The 22,092-nt window shown below is 37.1% G+C and overlaps 1 protein-coding gene across 16 annotated transcripts in view; it reads right to left on the reverse strand.

Annotated features, from left to right (window-relative positions):
• EMSY (EMSY transcriptional repressor, BRCA2 interacting) overlaps positions 1–22,092 on the reverse strand; it is a 91,359-nt gene that overhangs the window by 40,036 nt on the left and 29,231 nt on the right. For all 16 annotated transcript variants that reach the window (XM_019726433.2, XM_019726437.2, XM_019726435.2 and 13 more), the window contains 3 exons: positions 18,725–18,979; positions 4,695–4,844; positions 1,999–2,169 (listed from right to left, as the gene is read on the reverse strand). In XM_019726433.2, the coding sequence (XP_019581992.1) occupies positions 1,999–2,169; positions 4,695–4,844; positions 18,725–18,979 (576 nt within the window). The remainder of the gene's footprint in view (positions 1–1,998; positions 2,170–4,694; positions 4,845–18,724; positions 18,980–22,092) is intronic.

Raw genomic sequence — 22,092 nt, forward strand, 5'->3', positions numbered from 1 at the left:
GTGAGAATTATTAAGTTTTTAATTTTCTTTGTACCTTTCTATATTTTCCAAATTCCCCACAATGAAAGGGGAAGTATCATTTTTTTTAAAAAGCTTTCTATTCTTATAGCTAGATGTTTGAGTGTATTTTAAGAAAAGCATACTTTTTTTGTTGGGGAACAGGGATGGCATGGAGTTGGGGTGGGTTCAGACTCTAGAATCCAGCATCTGCTCATGGATGAAAGCACAACTGTCTAAATTCATCCAATCAGGCTTATCAGTTTACTGTAAATAAACAACCTGGGATTGAAAACTACTAATAAACTAACCTATAATCTTAGTATCACGGATGAGAATATTACGAAATTAGAGAACTGTCTTTATAAAGAATATTGATACATAACATAAGGATCAGTTTAGAGCAGTCAGAAATGAGAGAAGTTCTTTAAGAGTAAAAGTGTCAAACAGTGAAGCAGAAGTAGATAAAATGAGCTCCATGCAATGAATAGAGTTGTTTCAACTATGTGCCAAGTATATCCTATAGTGCTGGAAAAACTTACAAACTATTCTCATGTATACCCATTACAATTGAAATAGCAATTAAGTTGCTTTATATTTAAATACAAAGGTGGATAAAATATATACATAATAAAAGGTATAAATGTTACATATGACCACCTCTTTGCTTCTAGGAAAATGTGCTTGCTTGTATTGTTCTAACCCAGTACAAAGTAGCTAAATCATAAATAAGGTTGGCAAATAGAGGCTTCATAACATCTGGACATTCCTTCAAGTTATGCGGTACCATGAATTCATATATAAGAAAAACCCTTACAGTCATTAAAGGCTACATACCAGTGAAAAGCACGACCACTTTTTGAGAAATGTTTGAGTATGTACACTATACTATTTAAAGATACTGTCAGGTAATAAATTATAATTTGAGTTTTAATTGTGTTATTTAAAATACCCTCTTAAAATCTGGAGTATGATGATTCTTTCCCTACTGGTTTCACCCTCCTTAATTTGGCAAATGCTGGATTTTCTCACTTACACTTAAAAGTAGAGCCAAAATTAACAGCTTTAAATATAGTACTTTATGCCAATACCATGCCCTGCTTTGCTTTTTTTTCACTCCCTGAGTTATCAGCAACATCGTATTACTGCCGGGAACTTCAATCCCTTCACTTTAAAATGTTAGAACAACTCACCTGGGGCATACAAAATATGGTTAGTCTACAAAAATGGTAGACAAAGTCTACAAGGCTTATTTGATCAGAGATTATTTACATCATTTTAATTAAAAAATAATAATCGATGAAAATGAATGCCATGTTAACATTCCACTTCATGATCCACAACCCAAATACTTCAAGAATTAACAAGCCAATAAAAACCAGGTAAGGTTCCAAAATACCAATAAATTAGCCTTCACTATCTAAGTAAAATATTTTTAAAAAGTAAAGAATTAATATAAATGGTGAAAAGTAAATAAAGATGTTTAAGTATTTTCATTTTTAATGAGCTAAAGTGACATTAGTAATTCAAATTATGAGATATGGTCCCTCAAAGACATTTAAATAAATACTAGTCCTTCTATTATCCAGCTTGTGTGGTCTTGGACAGGTCAATTTCATCTCTATAACCTTAAATCTCTCTGTATCTGTAAACTGGGGATGATAACTAACTATCTCAGAGTTATGAGGTCTGAATGGATTAACAAACAGGAGGACGCTTTATATTAATAAATGAAAAATCTCTACAAATGTAAACGATAATCTTTCCATTCTAGTAAAAGCAACATTTATGTTCTTTCGATTTTAAAAGTATCAAAAGCTTAATATGTGAAAATTTAATACTAAAACTAAAAAACTATACTTCATCACTAAACATCAGACTAAAATCAGCTTTAGATTTCTAAGCCGAAAACTGAGATCAAACAGAATTCTTCAACAGCTGAACTAGGCTTTTTCCTCTTACTAGTTACCTATACCTTTTGCATATTTCAGATATACCTACCAGAAACTATATTACTGCTAATGATCTTGCCCCCCAAGGTAGCTAATGATTTGGGTACTACTGTAATGATGCTACCACTGGTAGTTTTCACATAGGTTGCAGCTCCAGGGGTTGCAGCCATCCGACCTATGGATGGGCTCACTGTCGGCCGGGTATAAGTTGCCTGTGTGCCTATAAAAAAGGGAAAAGGCAAAAGAAAAACTTGTCATTACTTATAGAAGAATGATAATTTATAGTTTAACTATATGATTCAATGTAATCTACAATGCTTTAACTTGACAATGGAATTACAAGGCGTCAAGACATTAACAATTTACAGCCAGTTTTCAATGCACATAGCAAGAACTATAACCAAATCAATTTGAATGAATTTTACATAAAAATATTGTGATGTGTTATATCAAATTACTAACCCCAAGAAAAAGTATAACTAACTCTGTTCCCTTCTTCTACTACTCTTCTTCCACTAATTTTATGCCAAAAAAAGACCATTTTAGCTATTTCTGTTATAGATTTTAAGGTCTCTGCATATGCTGTCTCAGTGCCAAAACCAATGTCAGCACTCAGCAAATAAGGCATTTTTTACCTAATATTTTATAAACTTTTACTGTTTTGTACTCTGCTACTCTGTAAATACATTTCCATCTTTTAAAAAGTTATTCCATCATTTTACTAGAGATTAAAGTTGAACCTGCCAAGAATATTTCTTTTTAGCCTAAAAAATTCATTATTTACATATTTTCTCAATTTCAACTGACCTGTTAGGATATTTTTCTTCATGTGTCTCAAAGGATTTCTCCACTACTGCTAGGACTTTTTTCTTTTCCAAAACAGGAATTAAAAACTAACCGGATGAGCCTATTACAGTTTCTTATAAATCCGGTAATTCAGAAATACCACTCCTAAACTAAGAATTCTTAGTCTTGGAGAGAATGAAGATGGCTAAGGTAACACCTCCTTCAACTAAAAAAATGTTTTCATTACCAGATTCAGAAGTCACTGTGATAACCAATTTCAACAACCCTCTCCCCCAAAAAATGCTTTTAGCAAGTTATTCACCATTTAAAAATATAATCCCTATCTAAAAAAGGAAGAAGAACATTGAGTAGAATTAGTTTAAATTGGTTGCAAACATACATCTTGAATAAGAAAAGAAAAGTCTAGTGCAATGTAAGTATGCTATGTAAATACATAATTTGAATCAGTTGAACTATAACTGCAAAAAATTTCAACTTACGCTTGTTTTTAAAAAAGAAGCACTTATTCTAATATAGATACATAAGCATAGACACACTATTATTTTTCACTACCTTTAAGGAAATCATATATACACCACACTACTATCTTTGTACCAAATGGAGAAAAGTTTTGGGGGAAATATGATAGATTTAATACAAGAATAACAGTGTTTTTAAAATACAAGCCTTGCATAGAGACAGAAAGTAGAATGGTGGTTGCCAAAGATTGGGGAAGAGAGGGGTGGGTATGGGAATAGAGAGTTGCTGTTTAATGAATACAGAGATTCAGTTTGAAAAGATAAAGTTCTGGAACTAGATTAGATGATGGTTATGGTTGCAAAATAATGTTAATGTGCTTAATGCCAATGAACTATACATTTAAAAATGGTAAATTTCATGGTATATATATTCTACCACAATTTAAAAAAACACACAGCACTGGGTTTTGATTCAAACAGATCTGGGTTCAAATACCAGTTCTGCCTTATTTTGACTATGTGAACTTGGGCAAGTTGCTTAATGTCTCTGTTTTATAGCTGAAAATGGAGATAATAAAGCCTAAAGGAGACTAAGTACAATGTTCGTACAGACCTTTACCTACTGGCCAATGGATGATAGCTTATAAACTTCAGACAGGTATCATTTTACACTATTTAGATTCTACCCTCTAAATACTGACCCTCCTCAAAAAGCTTGGTAAGAGTTACACAAATTTAAAATAATAGTAATGGCTAATTCTAATATTAATTAATAATGACAGCCACTGAGCACTCTGCTGAAGAGTTTACATACTTCATTTCAATTAATACTTACAATAACCTTTGGTACAGGAATTATTATCCCATTTAAATAGACAAGGGGAAATATTTAGAGGGATTAAGTAACTATTCAAGGTCACAAAGGGTGGTACTATTTAAAATGTCCTACACTGTCACTTCCTTGGGCATAGCCTGGTTGCTCTCATATCAGGCAAAATGCCATCCTGTGCTTCCCTCAGTCTGAGCAATGCTTACTACACTGTGATGTAATACAGACTCCCAGGACCATCAAAATGAGATCCTTGTGGGCTGGGACTGTGTTTTCATTCACTCAACAAATCCTGACTAAACACTTGCTTACAGACCAGCTCTGCATACGAGAATATATGGTGAATAAAACAGACATGGTCCCTTATGCTTACAGGAGCTTATGGTCTAATAAGGTGAACAACATTAAACAAATCAACAAACAAGTAACTAATAATTAGAAATTGCAGCAATAAAGGAAAAGAACAGAGGGACCGTACAACAGTAAGAGAAAGCTATTTTCAGTTGGGCAGAAGAGGGAAATCAAGAAAGGCCTCTTTGAAGAATTGTCTCATTAACCTCTGTCTCCCCAGTGTCAGGCACATTACTGGTACAGAGAAATTACTCAATGAATATACGATGGATGAATGTACTGATGCTCAAGAAAACTTACCAGTAGGTGTGGTTACCAGCTTAGTTGTCATAATTGCACCATTACTGCTAACCACCATAATAGGGGAATTGCTACTGGTGGGCAGAGTGGCTGTCACTGGTTTGGGTAAGATTTTACTTGGTTGAACTTGTTGTGTGATGATTTTAACACCTTTGAAAGAAGAAAGATAAATATCAGTACAAATCATTTTTAAAACCATGTGCCTGCCCTATACCAACCCAAGAGGGCAGTAGTTACATTTACTCAGTCTTACCTAAAGACAAACTTTCTTTATATGGATGAAACTCTTCAAACTTTTATTTCTCAAATTCTTATCTTTCCTAATTTCTCTTATTCAAGCATACAATCAAAACATTATAGAAGCTCTTAAATTCTTGAAGAAAAACAATTTCTTTTTCTTTTGCCTATGAGCATGTCTTATAAGAGCTTTCAAACCAAATTAGCCATGACCTGAACTTTTACAGACAATCTATTCCATTTAAATGCTTGGGATAAAAGAATTAGGATAAGAAGACAAGAACAAATATTAATGTAGCTTTTATATATTCCCACTTACACCAAATATTTCTCTAACCACTTAAACTATAAAGGCTGTTGAAAACTATAAGGAGCAAGAACATTTTCTTTTTGAACCTTTATTTTTAAATTGACTTCTTTTAAAAGTACTTTTAATAGCTCACTTTGTCAAATACAAAATAAAGGATACACTATTATTGCACATACAAAAATATGCATGTGGACAAGAATTTGAAGGCAATATGTAAAAATAAAATAAAAATGTTACAGTGGTGAGGTTATTTTTTACATTTTTCAAAATTTTTATTTAAATGTTATAATTGTTATACTGACTTTCCAAATGTACAACGTCCATTTAAAGGAAATATTTCATGCTAACTACAAATTTAAGTACTTATAATTTACTGAGGAAGAAAATTTGGTAACACTTTTTCCCCATTAACTTCACTGAAATAATTCAGGGGATAGAATGTACTCCATAGAAAACTAAAAACTTTATTACCTTTTTAGATGGTGATTAGGTTGAGATATCAGGAAGTAAACAAATCTATTTATTTAGTAGCCTTAAGTAATTTTAAATTTCTTGTAGCCAACAAAAAAATTAAAATGATGACATCTAGGCATAACTTGGCAAATTACTTAATCTCTATGACTCAGCATCCAAAAAAATAAAGATACTACTAGCACATAACTTCTAGGGCTATTGTGAAGATTAAATAAATCAAAATTGTAAAGCACCTAGTACATAGCAAGAATTCAATCAATAAAGTATTATTATTATAGAAATAAAGTAATTCTGACTACAATAAATCATAAACAGTGATTTCTTCTAGGAGGAAAAATTATTTCCAGTATTACCTCATTAATGAATTACAGTAATGCTTAAGGCACATAAAAAGAAGTCCCCAAAGAAGTAACCAAAGACAGTGATAAGTTTATGAGAATCATAGCAAACTACTTTGCTTACTCCTACAAATGAAATTTGGATCAAATAAATAATATTCTAGAAAAACACTATCAAAACGGATCTCGGAAAAGAGAGCTATCTAAATAGACAAATTTCCTTAAAACAAATTTTACTAGTTTCAGGTGTACAAAATAATGTAATAGACATTTACACCCCTCACAGTGTTAACCACCCCTCTCCCAATCTACTACCTCTCTGACATTGCATATGGCTGTTACAATTCCACTGACTCTATTCCCTATGCTGTACTCCACATCCTGTGACTATATATATATTAAATTATAGTTCGATATTATTCAGTATTATTCAGCTTCAGCTTCAGGTGTACACTGCAGTGGTCGGGCATCAATAGCCAAGACATGAAAAACAAATTTTTAAGAGCTCCCCCTTTCTTCAAAGAACAGCAGGCCCAGATAGTTTCACATGACAATTCTATAGTCCTTTAAGATAATTCCAATGTACTTAAAACCATTCCTCTTAAAAGTTCTCATCACACACACGTGCAAAACGTGTACCTGTGTGGTGATAGATGTTAAGTAATGTTAACTAAACCTGTATCAAATCATTATGTTGTATACTTAAAACTAATACAGTTATATGTCAATTATATCTCAATTAAAAACAAATAAAAACTACTCCAGAGATCGACTTCTGACAAGAGAGCATGAAGAGATCTACCAACCTGCTCGCTAATACAATGAAACTGATAAAAGTAATAAAACCAATGAAAAGCTCTGGAAATGGACCCAAGGATCAATGAAGAATCATCTATTCAAGAAAATGCAGAAAAATTCAGTAAGAGGGGCAAGATCTGTAGTATCTCAACCAAGACTGGTTCCTCCTCCCCCCATCCTCAACCCATTACAAGCAAGGTCAAGACTGCTCTCCAGACCTGCTTCAGTCAAGAACACAGGGTTTCCTCTTCCTCCAGCTTCCAGTTGTAGGGTTTTCTTCAACTGCACTTGAAGCAACAGGACTTCAGCTTATCTTGTCCAGCCCCCAGGTACCTATGGCTAGTGTTAAACCCTGGGCAAGTGCAGTCAAGAGGTGGGCGCTCCTTTCTTCTGTTCAGCACCCAATTCATGGAACAAAGGCTCGCCCTTGGTCTCGGTGCCACTGAGAATACTGGGGTCCTGATCACCAAGGCCATGGCTTGTGAGGCGGTGGCTCCACCACCAGGAGAAGCAAGCCGAGAAGATTTCAGGCTGCTGCCCTCCCTTCTACTTGCCTTCATTCACTCAGTGCTTAGCTTCTAGAGCAGGGATGTCATTCAGAGAAGCATGCTCCTAACCCAATCCCCTGAGCTCCAGAACTGCCTGAAGGTAGAAATAAGTCATAAAACAGGTAACTCCTAATCTCTTCCCAAAGGAACTGACTTCATTTGTAACAGAGCATGGAGAAATTCAATTCAAGCCTAAGGGTGTTCTCAAGAACAGTGGAAGATGTGATAAAAGAAAGGAGATTCATGGATTTACTGAAAACACACTCTGAACTACAGGCCACACAGTTTGCAGGACAGGAGAAAAACTGAGGAATAAGGAAGCGAGAAGAATCCTTCTGTGGTCAGAACAAGTATCAAAAATAGACCTCTGAAACTATTTCTTCAAAGAAGCCACAATTTAGGTTAGTTTGTACTGAGTAACTTATGCTCCACGGCCTTGCTGAAATCAATAGAGCAATCAGTTAATAGAATTTTAACAGCTGAGTGTGATCATGGACAAAAGGAAGAGAGCAATACCGATACCACTGTCTCAGAATAACTGTGGGCATCCCCAGAGCTGTACCTCCTTGAGGAATAACACCAGAGGCTTAACTTCACTAAAATAATTGATGTAGTCACTAAAATAATTGATCTTGTCACGAAACATATAACCAAGCAAATAAAAACAACAATGGGGGGGGGGGGGAACCAGTACTCAGTTATATGTAGTACAAAAAATTTCAATATAAACATCTAAAATGTCTAGTTTCCAACAAAAATCATTAGGAAGCATACAGAGAAACTGGAAAATATAACCCATTCACTAGGAAAAAAGTAACAGAAACTGCCTATATTCAAGTGACCAGATATCAGATTTAACAACAACGAGAATACTTCAAAATAGCCATTATAATGTTTACAAAACTAAAGAAATCATGATTATAGAAGTAAAAGAGGGTATAATGACAAAGTGGCGTCAAATAGAGAATATTAATACAGCAATAGAAATTACAAAAAAAAAACAAACACACACACAAAAATGAAAAAACTGCATTTGAAGAGTACAATAACTGAAATAAAAAATTCACTAGAGAGGCTCAAGAATAGATTTGAATGGGCAGAAGAAATAATTAACAAATTCAAAAATAGATAAGTAAGAGATTATGCAAGTTGAAGAACAGAGAGAAAAAGAATGAAGAAAAATGAACACAGCCTCAGAGAAATGTGAAACACCACTAAGTGCACCAATATAGATATATAATGGAACTACCAAAAGGAACAGAGAGTAAAGAGAAAATGAAATAATGGCTAAACACGTCCCAAATTTATTAAAAAAGCAGTAACTTACACATCCAGGGAGCTCAATAAACTCCAAATAGGATAAATAAATCCAAAGAGATCCACAAACAGACACATCATCCTAAAAATGCTGAAAGTCAAAGACAAAGAAAAAACCTTGAAAGCAACAAGAGAAAAACAACTTACCACTTACAAGAGAACTGCATTAAAGTTAACAATTACTTCTCAGCAAAAACAACGCAGGCTAGCAGGCAGTAGGATAATGCATTCAAAGTTCTCAAAGGAAAAAAAACTGTCAACCAAGAATCCAATATCCAGCAAAGTCTTTACCAGATAAAAACAGAATCTACTGGTAGCAGACAGCCTTACAACAGACACTAAAGGAAGTTCTATGACTAGAAGGAACAGAAAACAAAACAATGATGTCCACTCTTGCCAGTAATATTCAACATTTTACTAGAGGTTCTAGTCAGGGAAGTTAGGCAAGAAATACAAGGCACCCAAATTGTAACAGAAAAAACTATCTCTATTTGCAGATGACATCATCTTTCATATTAAAAAATCCTAAGGAATTTGCTAGATACTACTGTAAGTAAAAAATGACTTCAACAAAATTGCAGGATACAAAATCAACATGCAAAAATCAGTTGCATTTCTACACATCAGTAAAGGACAATCCAAAAAATGAAATTAACAATTCCATTTACAATAGCTTCAAAAAATAAAATACTTAGGCGTAAACTTAACAAAAGAAGAACAAAATTCATACTCTGCAAACAACAAAACATTGTTGAAAGAAATGAAAGAAAATCTAAATAAATGGAAAAACATCCATGGTCATGGATTAGAAGATTAAATATTGTTAAGATGCTACTACTCCTCAACTGTTCTACAGATTCAATGCAATCCCTATCAGAATCTCAACTGACTTCTTTGTAGAACTGACAAGTTGATTACAAAATTCATATGGAACTGCAAGGTACCCTGAATAGCCAAAACAATATTTTAAAAAAGAGAAACGAAATAGGGGTACTCACACCTCCTGATTTCAAGGCTTACTATAAACCACTGGTAATCAAAACAGTATGGCGCTGGCATGCAAACAGACATATAAATTAATGGGATATAATTGAGAGCCCAGAAATAAACCTATATACATGGTCAACTGATGTTCAACAAGGGTGCCAAAACCATTTGGTGAGGGGATATTCTTTTCAACAAATGGTATTGCCACAAGTGGATAACCATATGCAAAAGGATAAAGTGAGATCCTTACCTCACATCATAATGAAATTAACTCAAAATGGATCAAAGACCTAAATTTAAAAGGTAAAACTATCAAACATTTAGGAAAAAACAGGGATAAATCTTTATGACCTGACATTTGGCAAAAGATTCTTAAATATGACACTGAAAGAATGAGCAACAAAAGAAAAAAATAAATTGAACGTCAAGATTAAAAACTTTTGTGCTTCAAAGCGTATCATCAAGAAAATGAAAAGACAACCCAAAGAATAGAAGAAGGTATCTGCAAATTATATATCTGATAAGGGCTTGATATCCAAAATATATATATTAAAAAAGATTTGTATAATGCAAAATACAGAAAACCCAATTAAAAAGTGGGTAAAAGAGGTAAATACACATTTCTCCAAGGAGGATATATAAAGGGCCAATAAGCAAATGAAAAGATGTTCAACGTCATTAGTCATCAGAGAAATACAAATCGAAACCAAATGAAATACCACATCACACGAACTAGGATAGGTAGAATTTTTTTAAGAAATCAGAAAATACAAGTGTTAGAAAGGATGTAGAGAAACTGGAACCCTCCTAAGCTGCTGGTGGGAATGTAGAACGGTGCAGCCACTTTGAAAAACAGTCTAGCACTTTCTCAAACAATTAAACATAATTACCATACAACTCAATAATGCACTCCTAGGTATATATGTAAGAGAAATGAACACCCAAAAACTCATACATGAATGTTTCCGCAGAATTAATCGTAATAGCCAACAGGTAGAAAAAATACAAATGTACATCAATGGACAAATGGATAAACAAAATGTGAAATATGATTTGGCCATATAAAGAAATGAAGTACATGCCACAACATGGATGAACCTAGAAAACATTGTTAAGTGAAAGAAGCCAGTCACAAAGCACAACATATTATATTATTCCATTCATATGAAAATCCAGAATATAGAAATATAGAGACAGAAAGTAGATTAGTGGATGCTTAGGGCTGGAGAGATTGTCATCGGGAGTAGTGAAATGATAGCTAAAGGGAACAGGATGTCTTTTTGAAGTGATGAAATGTTCTAAAATCGACTGTGGTGAGGGCTGCACATATCTGTGAACATACCAAATACGACTGAATTAAACACTTTAAATGACTTAATTAAATGGTATGTGAATTATACCTCAATAAAATTGTTTTTGTTTTGTTTTGTTTTTTTAAATCCAGAGCATTTTAAAAATGGAAAACTTTACAATTCTCTCTTGGAAGCACACTTAACAGTGAAAGTAAAGCCTCACATGGGGCGGCCAGATGGCTCAGTTGGTTAGAGCGCGAGCTCTGAACAACAGGGTTGCAGGTTCGATTCCCACATGGGCCAGTGAGCTGCACCCTCCACAATTAGACTGAAGACAATGAGCTGCTGCTGAGCTTCCGGAGGGGCGGACGGATGGCTCAGTTGGTTAGAGCACAAGCTCTTAACAACAAGGTTGCCGGTTCAATTCTCGCATGGGATGCTGGGCTGTGCTCCCTGCAACTAAAGATTGAAAATGGCAACTGGACTTGGAGCTGAACTGCACCCTCCACAATTAGATTGAAGGACAACTACTTGGAGCTAATGGGCCCTGGAGAAACATACTGTTCCCCAATATTCCCCAATAAAAATTTATAAAAAATAAAAAAAGAAAGTAAAGCCTCACAAAGATTGCACACGTAAAGAAAACTGCAGACCAATTTCCCTATGACTATCAACATACTATATTATCCATACCTCATACTACTGTAAGGGTGACCGTATACATTTCAAGATTTAACAACTAGTTTATTTTTTCTTTTTTATTATTTTCTTTGTTTCCTTCTCCTCCTCCCTGATTCAACTGTTCTGCTTTTCCTAAGGTTACATGCATACCTTGCTAATCTTGTTAATCGCCAGAACAATAACTTGAAAGAAACTGTTTCAGCTCTTAGACCTCTGGACACCGATAACCAGGCTGCAACTCCCTTGCAATTTTCCACCAGATGATCGCCTCTAAGACTAGGTTCGAGATAACATTATCTCGAAGCAAACCAGATCCCCAGGAGGCGTTTTTCTGGACTGTCAGCACCCAGGAATTGCCTAACTACCCCTTTCTTTTGTTCTGCTTCTTCTTAAGCACCTATAAAACCTTCTGGCCATTCTAGGAAGGGGGAAGATGGCCTTTGAGACAGGAGTCCGCCATCTTCCCAAAATGCCATCATTTTGAATAATCCTCCTTTTCTTTCCATGGTCTCTCAATCATCGGCTCACCAGTGGCAAGCAGACATTTGGTAACACTAAGATAAATTTCAAAAGATTTAAATGTGAAAAATGTGAACTGTGACTAAAAATCTAGAAGCATTAAAGACCACACTGATAAATTCAACTACATAAAACAAAAAAGATTTGCACAGCAGAAGTCCCCATACATGAAGTCAACAGACAGAAAAACTGGGATGAAAATCTCTGTAAATCATGAAACACACAAGTGCTAATTATCCTGATATATAATGAATTCATAGAAATTGATCAGAAAAAAGACCACAGTATAAAAATGGAAAATGAATACAGATAGTATACAAAAAATGAAATACATAAAGAGTTGCTCAAACCCACTCTCAATAAATGAAAATAAAACAACACTGAGATAATGCCCTCCCCTATCAGATTGGAAAAATCCAATCGTTTAATAATATCCTGGTGGGAACAGGACACTGTGAGGCAACTGGGACTCATGTACATTACTGGTTAGAGTATAAATTGAAAATCTCTATAGAAGATTATCTGGCAATACGTATCAAAATTTTAAATTATTTTATCTTTGCCACTCCTGGGACTCAGTCTCCTGGGAATCACACTCATGGAATTTATCCCATACATATACTTATAGACATACAAAATGATTATGTACAGTCTTGTTTATTGCAGTTATGCTTGGAAAAGTCCCAAAAGATTGGAAATAATCTTACAAGGGAATAGTTAAATAAATTATAGTATGTCCAATATAGAATGCAGAGGCAATTTAATTTTATGTACTGACTGCATTAGGAAGATCTCCAAGCAACATTGTTAAGGGAGGGGGGAAAAAGCAAGATGCAGGTGTTACATTCTATATCTGTGTAAAAAGGAAAGGATACAAATTTAAATTTAAATGCTTGTATATACAGATTCTAAAAATACATAAGAAACAAATACTTTTTTTAATGATTAGGGAAAACTGGACAGATAGAGAACAAGTTATGCTGTATAACTTATACTTTTCAGTTTTTGATAAGTATATTCTCTATTCAAAAATAAATGATTCACAAATAAAGTCACCAAAACAGACCTCAGAAACTGGAATACAGCAGTATTATATGCTAACCAACATTAGAGACACTGCAATCTCCCTTCCTTACTATAAAGATAATTATTTCAAATATACAGTAATATGTGGTAAAAAAATCAAAACTGGATAACTTACACATACATATTAAAATACCATGAGCAAGCACTAAGAAAACAGAACAAAATAAAACACTCAAATTGTTCCAGTAAAACCACAGGAAAGTGCTGTGCGGGAGACCCTGCTCGCTGCGTCATGTGTTGTGCGGGGCGGCCTGCGGGGTCTCAGCTCCCGCTCCCCACATAAGAACACAGGACATGGTGAGGCCAAAAAGGAACACCCACGGAGCCATAGGTAGGGGAGTCATACCACTATAGTCTCGCTGGAGGCCGGGTGAGACACACACAGTAGTAGCCACATGATCCACAGCCCGCCATTCACTTCTCTGCCTGCCAACCAACCAACCAATCATGCTGGCAGTAAAAAGCTTGTCATCTGGGTCCTGCATGTTAAGGTTAAAAATAGCATGTCTCATACCCATTTCACGGATTATTTGCGTAAGTTCTGTATATGACTGCCATTGACTCAGTGTCTGGCAGCTCGCCAGCCTGTTCCCATACGGTGCGTACCGCAGCAGTGAGCCACGCCATTAGAGAATGGTTGCCCTGGTTGTGGGCCAACCTATGGCAGTTTTGTAACCTTTGTCGCAGGGACGGATGCACTGTCACGAAGGCTAGCTTTTCCATCTCAGCTAGGGAGCAGAGAATGTTGTCTGCTCCCTCATCCCATAAACGTAATAGCCAAGCCGAGACTGGTTCTCCAGGGCGCTGTCGGTACCGCCTCCCCAGCTCCTGCAACTCAGTGGGAGTGTATGGGGTGTAGGTTGTGAACTCAGTCACAGCTGGTGTGGGGACAGAGCCCCAGAGAGTAGTTTACAGGCTCTCGGCCTCACGTGGAAGGGTGCTGGGTCGGGTAGTGGATGGCCGTCAGCTGAGGCTGGTTGGCCAATTGGCCGCTGATGTAACTGCTGCAGCTACGGAGGAGAGCCGAGGATTGCCGAGGAGAGCGGAAGAGAGCAGAGGAGCAGAGTCGAGGAGAGTGGAGGAGAGTCGTCGGTTGGTTGGCAGAAAAACGGACAGCAGGTCGCACGTCCAGTGAACCCAGCCTCCCGTGAGACCATAGTGGTATGACTCCCCTACCTATGGCTCCGTGGGTGTTCCTTTTTGGCCTCACCATATCCTGCGTTCTTGTGTGGGGAGTGGGAGCAGAGACCCCGCAGGCCTCCGTGCACGACAAATGGCGCAGAGAGCAGGGTCCCCCGCACGACACTGCTGTTTCCTGTTTCTCCAACCCAGCCGCCAACGAGAATGCAGTGGTATGACTCCCGTATCTATGGCTCCGTGGGTGTTCCTTTTTGGCCTCACCATATCCTGCGTTCTTGTGTGGGGAGCAGGAGCAGAGACTCCGCAGGCCTCCCTGCACGACAGCTGGGTTGCCAGCAGCAACGCCTCCGGGGCCCAAAGGTTGCTCACGTTTTACCCTTTGCTTCAAGATTGGCCGGGCTTGGGGGTTGGGAGCTACATTGCCTCCACTTGCTTCCTCTGCCTCTGCCTCAGAGTCTCCACCTTGGGGCCCCTGTTCTAACAGGCGGACCCGGGCTTCCAGCGGGACACCTGGTCCGGCACCTGGGCCATTTCATTAAGCACATTTTCCGAGTTGAGACTCAAGGCCGTGAGGAACATCCAGCCCACGCGGCCGGCTGTAGCCTTCTCCTCCTCCGGCAACCGCTCAGCCAGAGCCTGCAGGGCCCTCTCCACGCTGGCTAGAGAGCCATCCATGTCCTTCCATCCCTCCTTGGGGGTCCAACTCCTGAGAACAGTGGCCACCAGGCACCACACACTGTGTGGGGGCCACACGTCCTCCTGCCCAGAGTCAGACTCCATTCCTACCTGGTTGGAATCTTGCTCACCATGCCAGGTGTCTGAGTGGGTGGAGGCCTCTGTGTAAGATGTCCACAACTCTAGGAGCCCACGGCAGGAGCAGATTACCAAAAGGAAGATGACACTTGCTCTGGCCAACAGGGCTGCATGCCATCTGGAGGTTTGAGTCTCCCAGGCAGACCGTGCCTCCCGTTCCTGCTGTTGCTCTCATGGGCCTCCTGAAGTTGAGCTTTCACACACAGAAACTGCTCCACCATGCTTCAGTAGGTTGTGGCCAGCACCATACCCTGCTCACTGAGTCATGTAATGTGCAGGGCGGCCTGCCCGGTCTCTGCTCCCGCTCCCCACATAAGAATGCAGGATGTGCCTAGGCCAAAAAGGAATACCCACGGAGCCATAGGTAGGGGAGTCATACCACTATAGTCTCGCTGGAGGCCGGGCGAGACACACGCAGTTAGTAGCCACACGATCCGCAGTCCGCCATTCACTTCTCTGCCTACTAACCAACCAACCAATCAACGCAGCCCTGCAGTTACATCAGTAGCCAATTGGCTAACCAGTTACAGATGATGGCCAACCAATCACAGCTGATGGTCATTCACTACCTGAGCCAGCACCTCGCCACATGAGGCCGAGAGCCTGGAAACTGCTCTCCGGGACTCTGTCCCCACAAAAGCAAAAAACTTTCTAGTATATTCCACCCCTGCTGCTCCAAAGAGATGATTAAAAATCCATTTTCAGAACAAGACAAGGACGCCCACTCTCACCATTTATTCATCATAGTACTGGGAGTCTTTACTAGAGCAATTAGGCAAGAAAAAAAAAAGGCATCCAAATCAGAGAGGAAGAAATAAAATTGTCTATTTGTAGATGACATATTATATATAGAAAACCCTAAAGACTCCACCAAAAAACTGTCAGAATAGGTAAATTCAGTAAAATTGTACGATACAAAAGCAATATTCAAAAATCAGCTGTTTCTATACACTAATAATGCACTATCAGACTGAGAAATTCAGAAAACAATCCCATTTACAACTGTATTAAAAAAAAATCTATGAATAAATTTAACCAAGGAGATGAAGGATCTGTATGCTAAAAACTGTAAGACACTGATAAAAGAAAATGAAGACACAAATAAATGGGAAGATATTCTGTGTTCATAAATTGGAATGATCACTATTGTTAAAATGTCCACAGTACCCAAAACAATTAACAGATTCAACGCAATTCCTATCAAAATTCCATGGCATTCTTCATTAAAAAATAGAACAATCCTATAATCTGTATGGAATTACAAAAGACCCCAAATAGCCAAAGCAATCTTGAGAAAGAAGAACAAAGCCAGAGGACTCACACTTCCTGATTTCAAACTATGTTACAAAGCTGTAGTAATCCAAACAGGGTGGTACTGGCATAAAGACAGACACATTATATCAATGGAACAGAACAGACATCCCAGAAATAAACCCATACAGACATGGGCAATTAATTTACTATAGAAGAGCCAGGAATATACAATGGGAAAATGATATAGTCTTTTCAATAAATGGTGTTGAAAAACTGGGCAGCCACATACAAACAAATGAAATTAGGCCACTATCTTACACCATACAAAAGTCAACTCAAAATGGATTAAAGACCTGAACATAAGACCTGAAACCATGAAACTCCTAGGAGAAAACGTATATCTGGTAAGGGGTTAATATTCAAAATATGAAAAGAACTCATACAACTCAACAACAAAAAAACAAACAACCTGATTGAAAAATGGGCAGAGAATCTGAACAGAGATTTTTCCAAAGAAGACATACTAATGGCCAATAGGTACATGAAAAGGTGCTCAACATCACTAATCAGGGAAATGCAGATCAAAACTACAATGAGGTATTACCTCACACCTATTAGAATGACTAGTATAAAAAAGAGAAGAAATAACAAGTGTTGGCAAGGACGTGGAGGAAAGGGAACCCTTGTGCACTGCTGGTGGGAATGTAAACTGGTGCAGCCAGTATGAAAAACAGTATGGAGGTCAAAAAATTAAAAGTGGAACTACCATATAATCCAACAATTCCACCTCTGGGTATTTATCAGAAGGAAATGAAAAGACTATCTTGAAAAGATATCTGCATCTCCAGGTTCACTGCACCATTATTTGCAACAGCCAAGACATGGAAACAACTTAAGTGTCATCAATGGATAAATGGAAAAAGCAAATGTGGTGTATAGATACAATGGAATATTATTCAGCCATGAGAAAGAAGGAATTCTTGCCATTTACAACATCTTGGATGGACTTTGAAGACATTATGCTAAGTGGAGTAAGTCAGAGAAACATAAATACTGTATGGTCTACGTATATGTATATGTATATGTATATGTATATGTATATGTATATGTATAAGTATATGTATATACATATATATATGTAGAATCTAAACAAACAAAGGAAAACAGTGGGGATGTTGGCTGAAATGGGTGAAGGTGATCAAAAGGTAAAAATTGCCAATTATAAGATTAAATGAGTCCTGGGGATGTAATGTACAGCATGGTGACTAGAGTTAACAATACTCTATTGTATATTTGAAAGTTACCAAGAGAATAGATCTTAGAAGTTCTCATCACAAGAAAAAAAGTTTGTAACTATGTATGGTGATGGATATTAACTAAATTTATTATAGTAATCATTTTGCAATATAAATAGATATCAAATCATTATGTAGTGCACCTAAACCTAACACAATGTTATATGTTAATTGTATCTCAGAAAAATAAATTCAATGTTCTTATCAAAAAACAAAACAAACTGAAAATGTCAGCATCCTCCCAAATTCCCGTTCTACGACTAAAAAGAGTCCAGATTCGTTAGAGGAAATAAAATCCATTTTCTTTTCTTAAAGACATGAAGTATGCTAGGAGGCTTTTTAATTTCCTTGTATCTCCTGCCTTTCTATTTAATGCTTTTATGATTTGATAACTTACAGTAGTTGACTCCTACCTCTGAGTACCCATAGTGGAGATGCTTTCAATAAACAGCTAATTTGTTATGCCACAAACCACAAACTTCTTCATTGTACACAATGTCCTATAATCTTATCACCTCTGCTCATGACAATTTTATGCCGTATTCATAAATATGAACTGCCCTCTAACACAAGACTCCCGAGACTAATTTTTCCACTGCCCACTTCCCATAACCCCAATGGGCCCCAGAGTATAATTCTAAAACCTGGGTTTGTTTCCTCAGCCTTTATCTCTCCAGAGAATTCATTGAAAAAAAAACCAAAAAACAAAAAACTCCTTCTGCTGTGCAAGCTGCTTTTTATCCCTTTTCTATCCCCAAACTCCAGTTCTCTCTATATAAGTATTCTCAATATAAGGTGCTCAAAATACATTTTGGAACTTAAAAATCTGGTTCTTGAGGAAACTGTATATGGAAGTAAATCCACATATAAGCAGTCTTCAAAGAACTGGTGATTGGAGAAGGATTACCATATCTTATATCTTGTAAACATTTCCCAGTTACCTGACTCCTGTTTGATTTGAATAGTAGGCTTGATACCAGGTGGCAAAGGAGACTGCTGAGGCTGTGGCTGATGAGATACTGGAGAAGGCTGGGCCACCTGTTGTTGAGTCTGTTGCTGCACTTGATGTAACTGCTGCTTAGGAGACTGTTGATGTTGTTTAGGAAACTGTGCAAGAATCTGAGTTGGGGTACCCACTAAGCTTTTGGGGGAAGGAAGTCTGGTTGATGCTATTTTGATTGCTGATGTAGATACACCTGTAGGTGAGTAAGGAAAAAGAAAATTTAATACTAAAGCATAATTAAAGTTACTTCTGGTTACTGTAGTAGGTAATACTTTTGGTTATTGTAGTAGATAATACAGACTGGGTTAAATCAATAAAAGCAATGATACATTAAGCACCTAGTGTCAGATATAACTTGTGATATTTTACATATTTGATACCTCGTTCCCAAACTCTGCAAGGGAGGCATCATTGCTGTCATACTCAAAAAAACTGATTTTCCCTTAATGAAGAGTTAGAATGAAAGAAATAAAGTATCAGGCAAGATAGCCTCACACATGTCTCTCAATAGATTTTCTGTCAGAAAATACAGGTTCTCAATGTAATACAAGAACAAAGCAATGTATGTTTTGAATCTTATTTGTAATACATTTTTTCAAATATTACTTTTCAGATTCTAGTGAGACAATTTAAACATGGCATAAGTAGCTTTCTCATTCCAATAATCTATCAATTAAAGTCATTTCTTAAAAACTCTGAGTCAGTAAATAATCATATGAAAAGTTACAAGTGGGCATACTCAATGTATTCACAGCAAAACAATTCTGATGATATACGGTTTTAAGACATTTCTATTCAATGCAATACTAATATTAGCAAGAATGCATGTATAGGTAAGGAATACCAATAACTTCCACTATAGATCTATGTTTAGAGAAATTTTTTCCTCTCCCAGATTTGTCATCAATAATCTTATAATTCATCAACAACACAATAGGACTATTATCTGTAAACAAATTAATATTCCTAACAGAAAGAACCTGGAATATAATTCACTCACTCAGCATACTAACTTTCTGAGCACCGATGAAACAAAGAAAGTGATAAATTAATAGCCTAATTATCAAGTATAGGCTATTTCCTACCTTCTTCCACCACACCCTCATCATGACAATTACATTGCATTACAGAAAAATGTTTAAATAATATCACATTCTTAAGTAAAACGTTTCTGGAGAATGATAAAGATGGAGAAGAAACCTTGAGAAGTCACTCTGGCTCTCTGGGTCTCAGCTTCCCATTATGTTGATTGAGTTTTCCTAGCCCGGCAAGTCTAAGGGTTGCTGTGTGGATCACGTAAGATCACAGAGAAATACTTTAAAGGTAGACAAAGTGTAGTCACATTTTTGTCTATAAAATGAAGGACTTACTCACATTACTTACACATGCTCCTACATCAGCCACCCTCATCCTTCCCTGAATATTAGTATTTTGGTGACATGTGTCTGTTACACTGCTTAGTTGCTCTGAATTATCTCTGGAGCCCCTTTTGGCAACATTTCATGACTCAATGAGCATAAAGTATTATACAAGTGAAAGGTATTATTTTTAAGGTTTTAACCTTTATATTACATTCACAATGAACTTTTGTATTAATCAAGGTAAACTGTATACATGAGTAAGTCCTTAACTAAACTCTGTTCTCCATATATGTACTTTTGTATAGGAAAACTATCTGATGCAAAAACAGTAAGGATGACTTAGAATCAGAAAATTGTGTTCAAATCATGCCTTCAAGACATAAACATGTAATTGCTGTATTATCTGATTAATGTACTTCATCTCTATGAATATTTATTCATTCAATAAAAACTTACTGAGCAGATTCTATATGCTATATCGTTGGGAAACTATTTTCTATCCATGAAACAGTCCCTACCTTCAGGAAGGTTAGAGAAGACAATCAACTGGTCACGCGTATCTATTACAAACTGCTATCTTTGTTTTAACAAGTAAAAGGTCCTCTTCCTCTTCCAAACAATTCAGCACTAAAGCCATCAGGTAGCGCAAAGCAAAATGGACAACTAGGCGGCTAAAGAGAAGACTGACCAAGCATGGCGTGTCAGAGCCCACTGCAGAGAATGGCCTACCATGGGAGTCAGGGTCCAAGTGAGATGAGGAAGGTGTCCACATGGGGAGCTCAGGGGACAGCGTGCCTATACTGTTGGAGCCCAAGTAGGATAAAGAGGGGTTCCATGACTATGAGCCACCTAGCAAACGGTCTCAAACCTTAAGCAGTTATGTCCACGGGAAGGGGTAGCTACGGAGGTATGATAGTCCAAAGTGGATGAAGAAGACTTCCGAGTGGGAGGCACAGGTGTCAGAGCTGAGCAGGGTGAAATAGGCATCCATGCAAAAGGGTGAATCGGGAAGGTGTCAGAACTCAGGTGGGGTGAGGTAGTGGTCTGCAGGGTGTCAGTCAGAGCCGGGGTGGAGTGAGGAAGGCATCTGCAAGGAGGTGGGGCAACGACAACAGCACGACGACGATGACAGAGTGCTTACGTACTGGCAGACTGATGACATCAGGGAACATATGAAAAGATAATGGAAGCTAGGTTTTTCACTATCAAAGATGAGAAAGGAAAAACTAGAATTAACAAGTAGTGTTTTTCATTGAAATTAGATGCATCAGTATGACCCCATAGTTTTCAACATACAGAATATAGATGTAAGCGTGTGGGTGTGTGTATAAATGTACATACAGGCACGTGCACATGCACACAAACACTAGCAATAAACACATCTAGCACCCAGATTGGCTTCTGATTATCACTTTCCACTGACCCCAGGGCTAGAGTAGGAAAAATACACCTTGGTAAATATAAAAGTTTTTTTCCCCCCTCTTTTGTAATTTATTTAAAAGAAAATTCACTACTTAAAGCAAAAATAATAATCATGCAAGGTGGGGTTTATACATACACAGAATTAAAATGAGTAACTACAGCACAAGGATGAGAGAGAGGAAATAGAAGTGAACTATTCTAAGATTGTAACAAAATATGGTAAGTAGTATATTACTTGATGAAAAACTGTTATAAATCCAAAATGCATATTGCAAGCTCCAGAGCTGAGTTCTTAACCAAGGGTAATTTTTTTCCAAACCTCCCCCCCATATTTGGCCATCACTAGTGATACTTTTTTATTGTCACAACAAGGGATGTACTACTAGTATCTAGCAGGTATAGGCTGAGAATGCTGCTAAACATTGTATAAACATTGTAACGAAGAATTATCGGGTCCAAAATGTCAGTTGAGAACCCTACTCTAGAGCAACTATTTAAAAAAACAAAAAAAGCACAGCCAATA

The sequence above is a fragment of the Rhinolophus sinicus genome, linkage group LG06, assembly GCF_036562045.2.
Source record: "Rhinolophus sinicus isolate RSC01 linkage group LG06, ASM3656204v1, whole genome shotgun sequence".
NCBI lineage: Eukaryota > Metazoa > Chordata > Mammalia > Chiroptera > Rhinolophidae > Rhinolophus > Rhinolophus sinicus.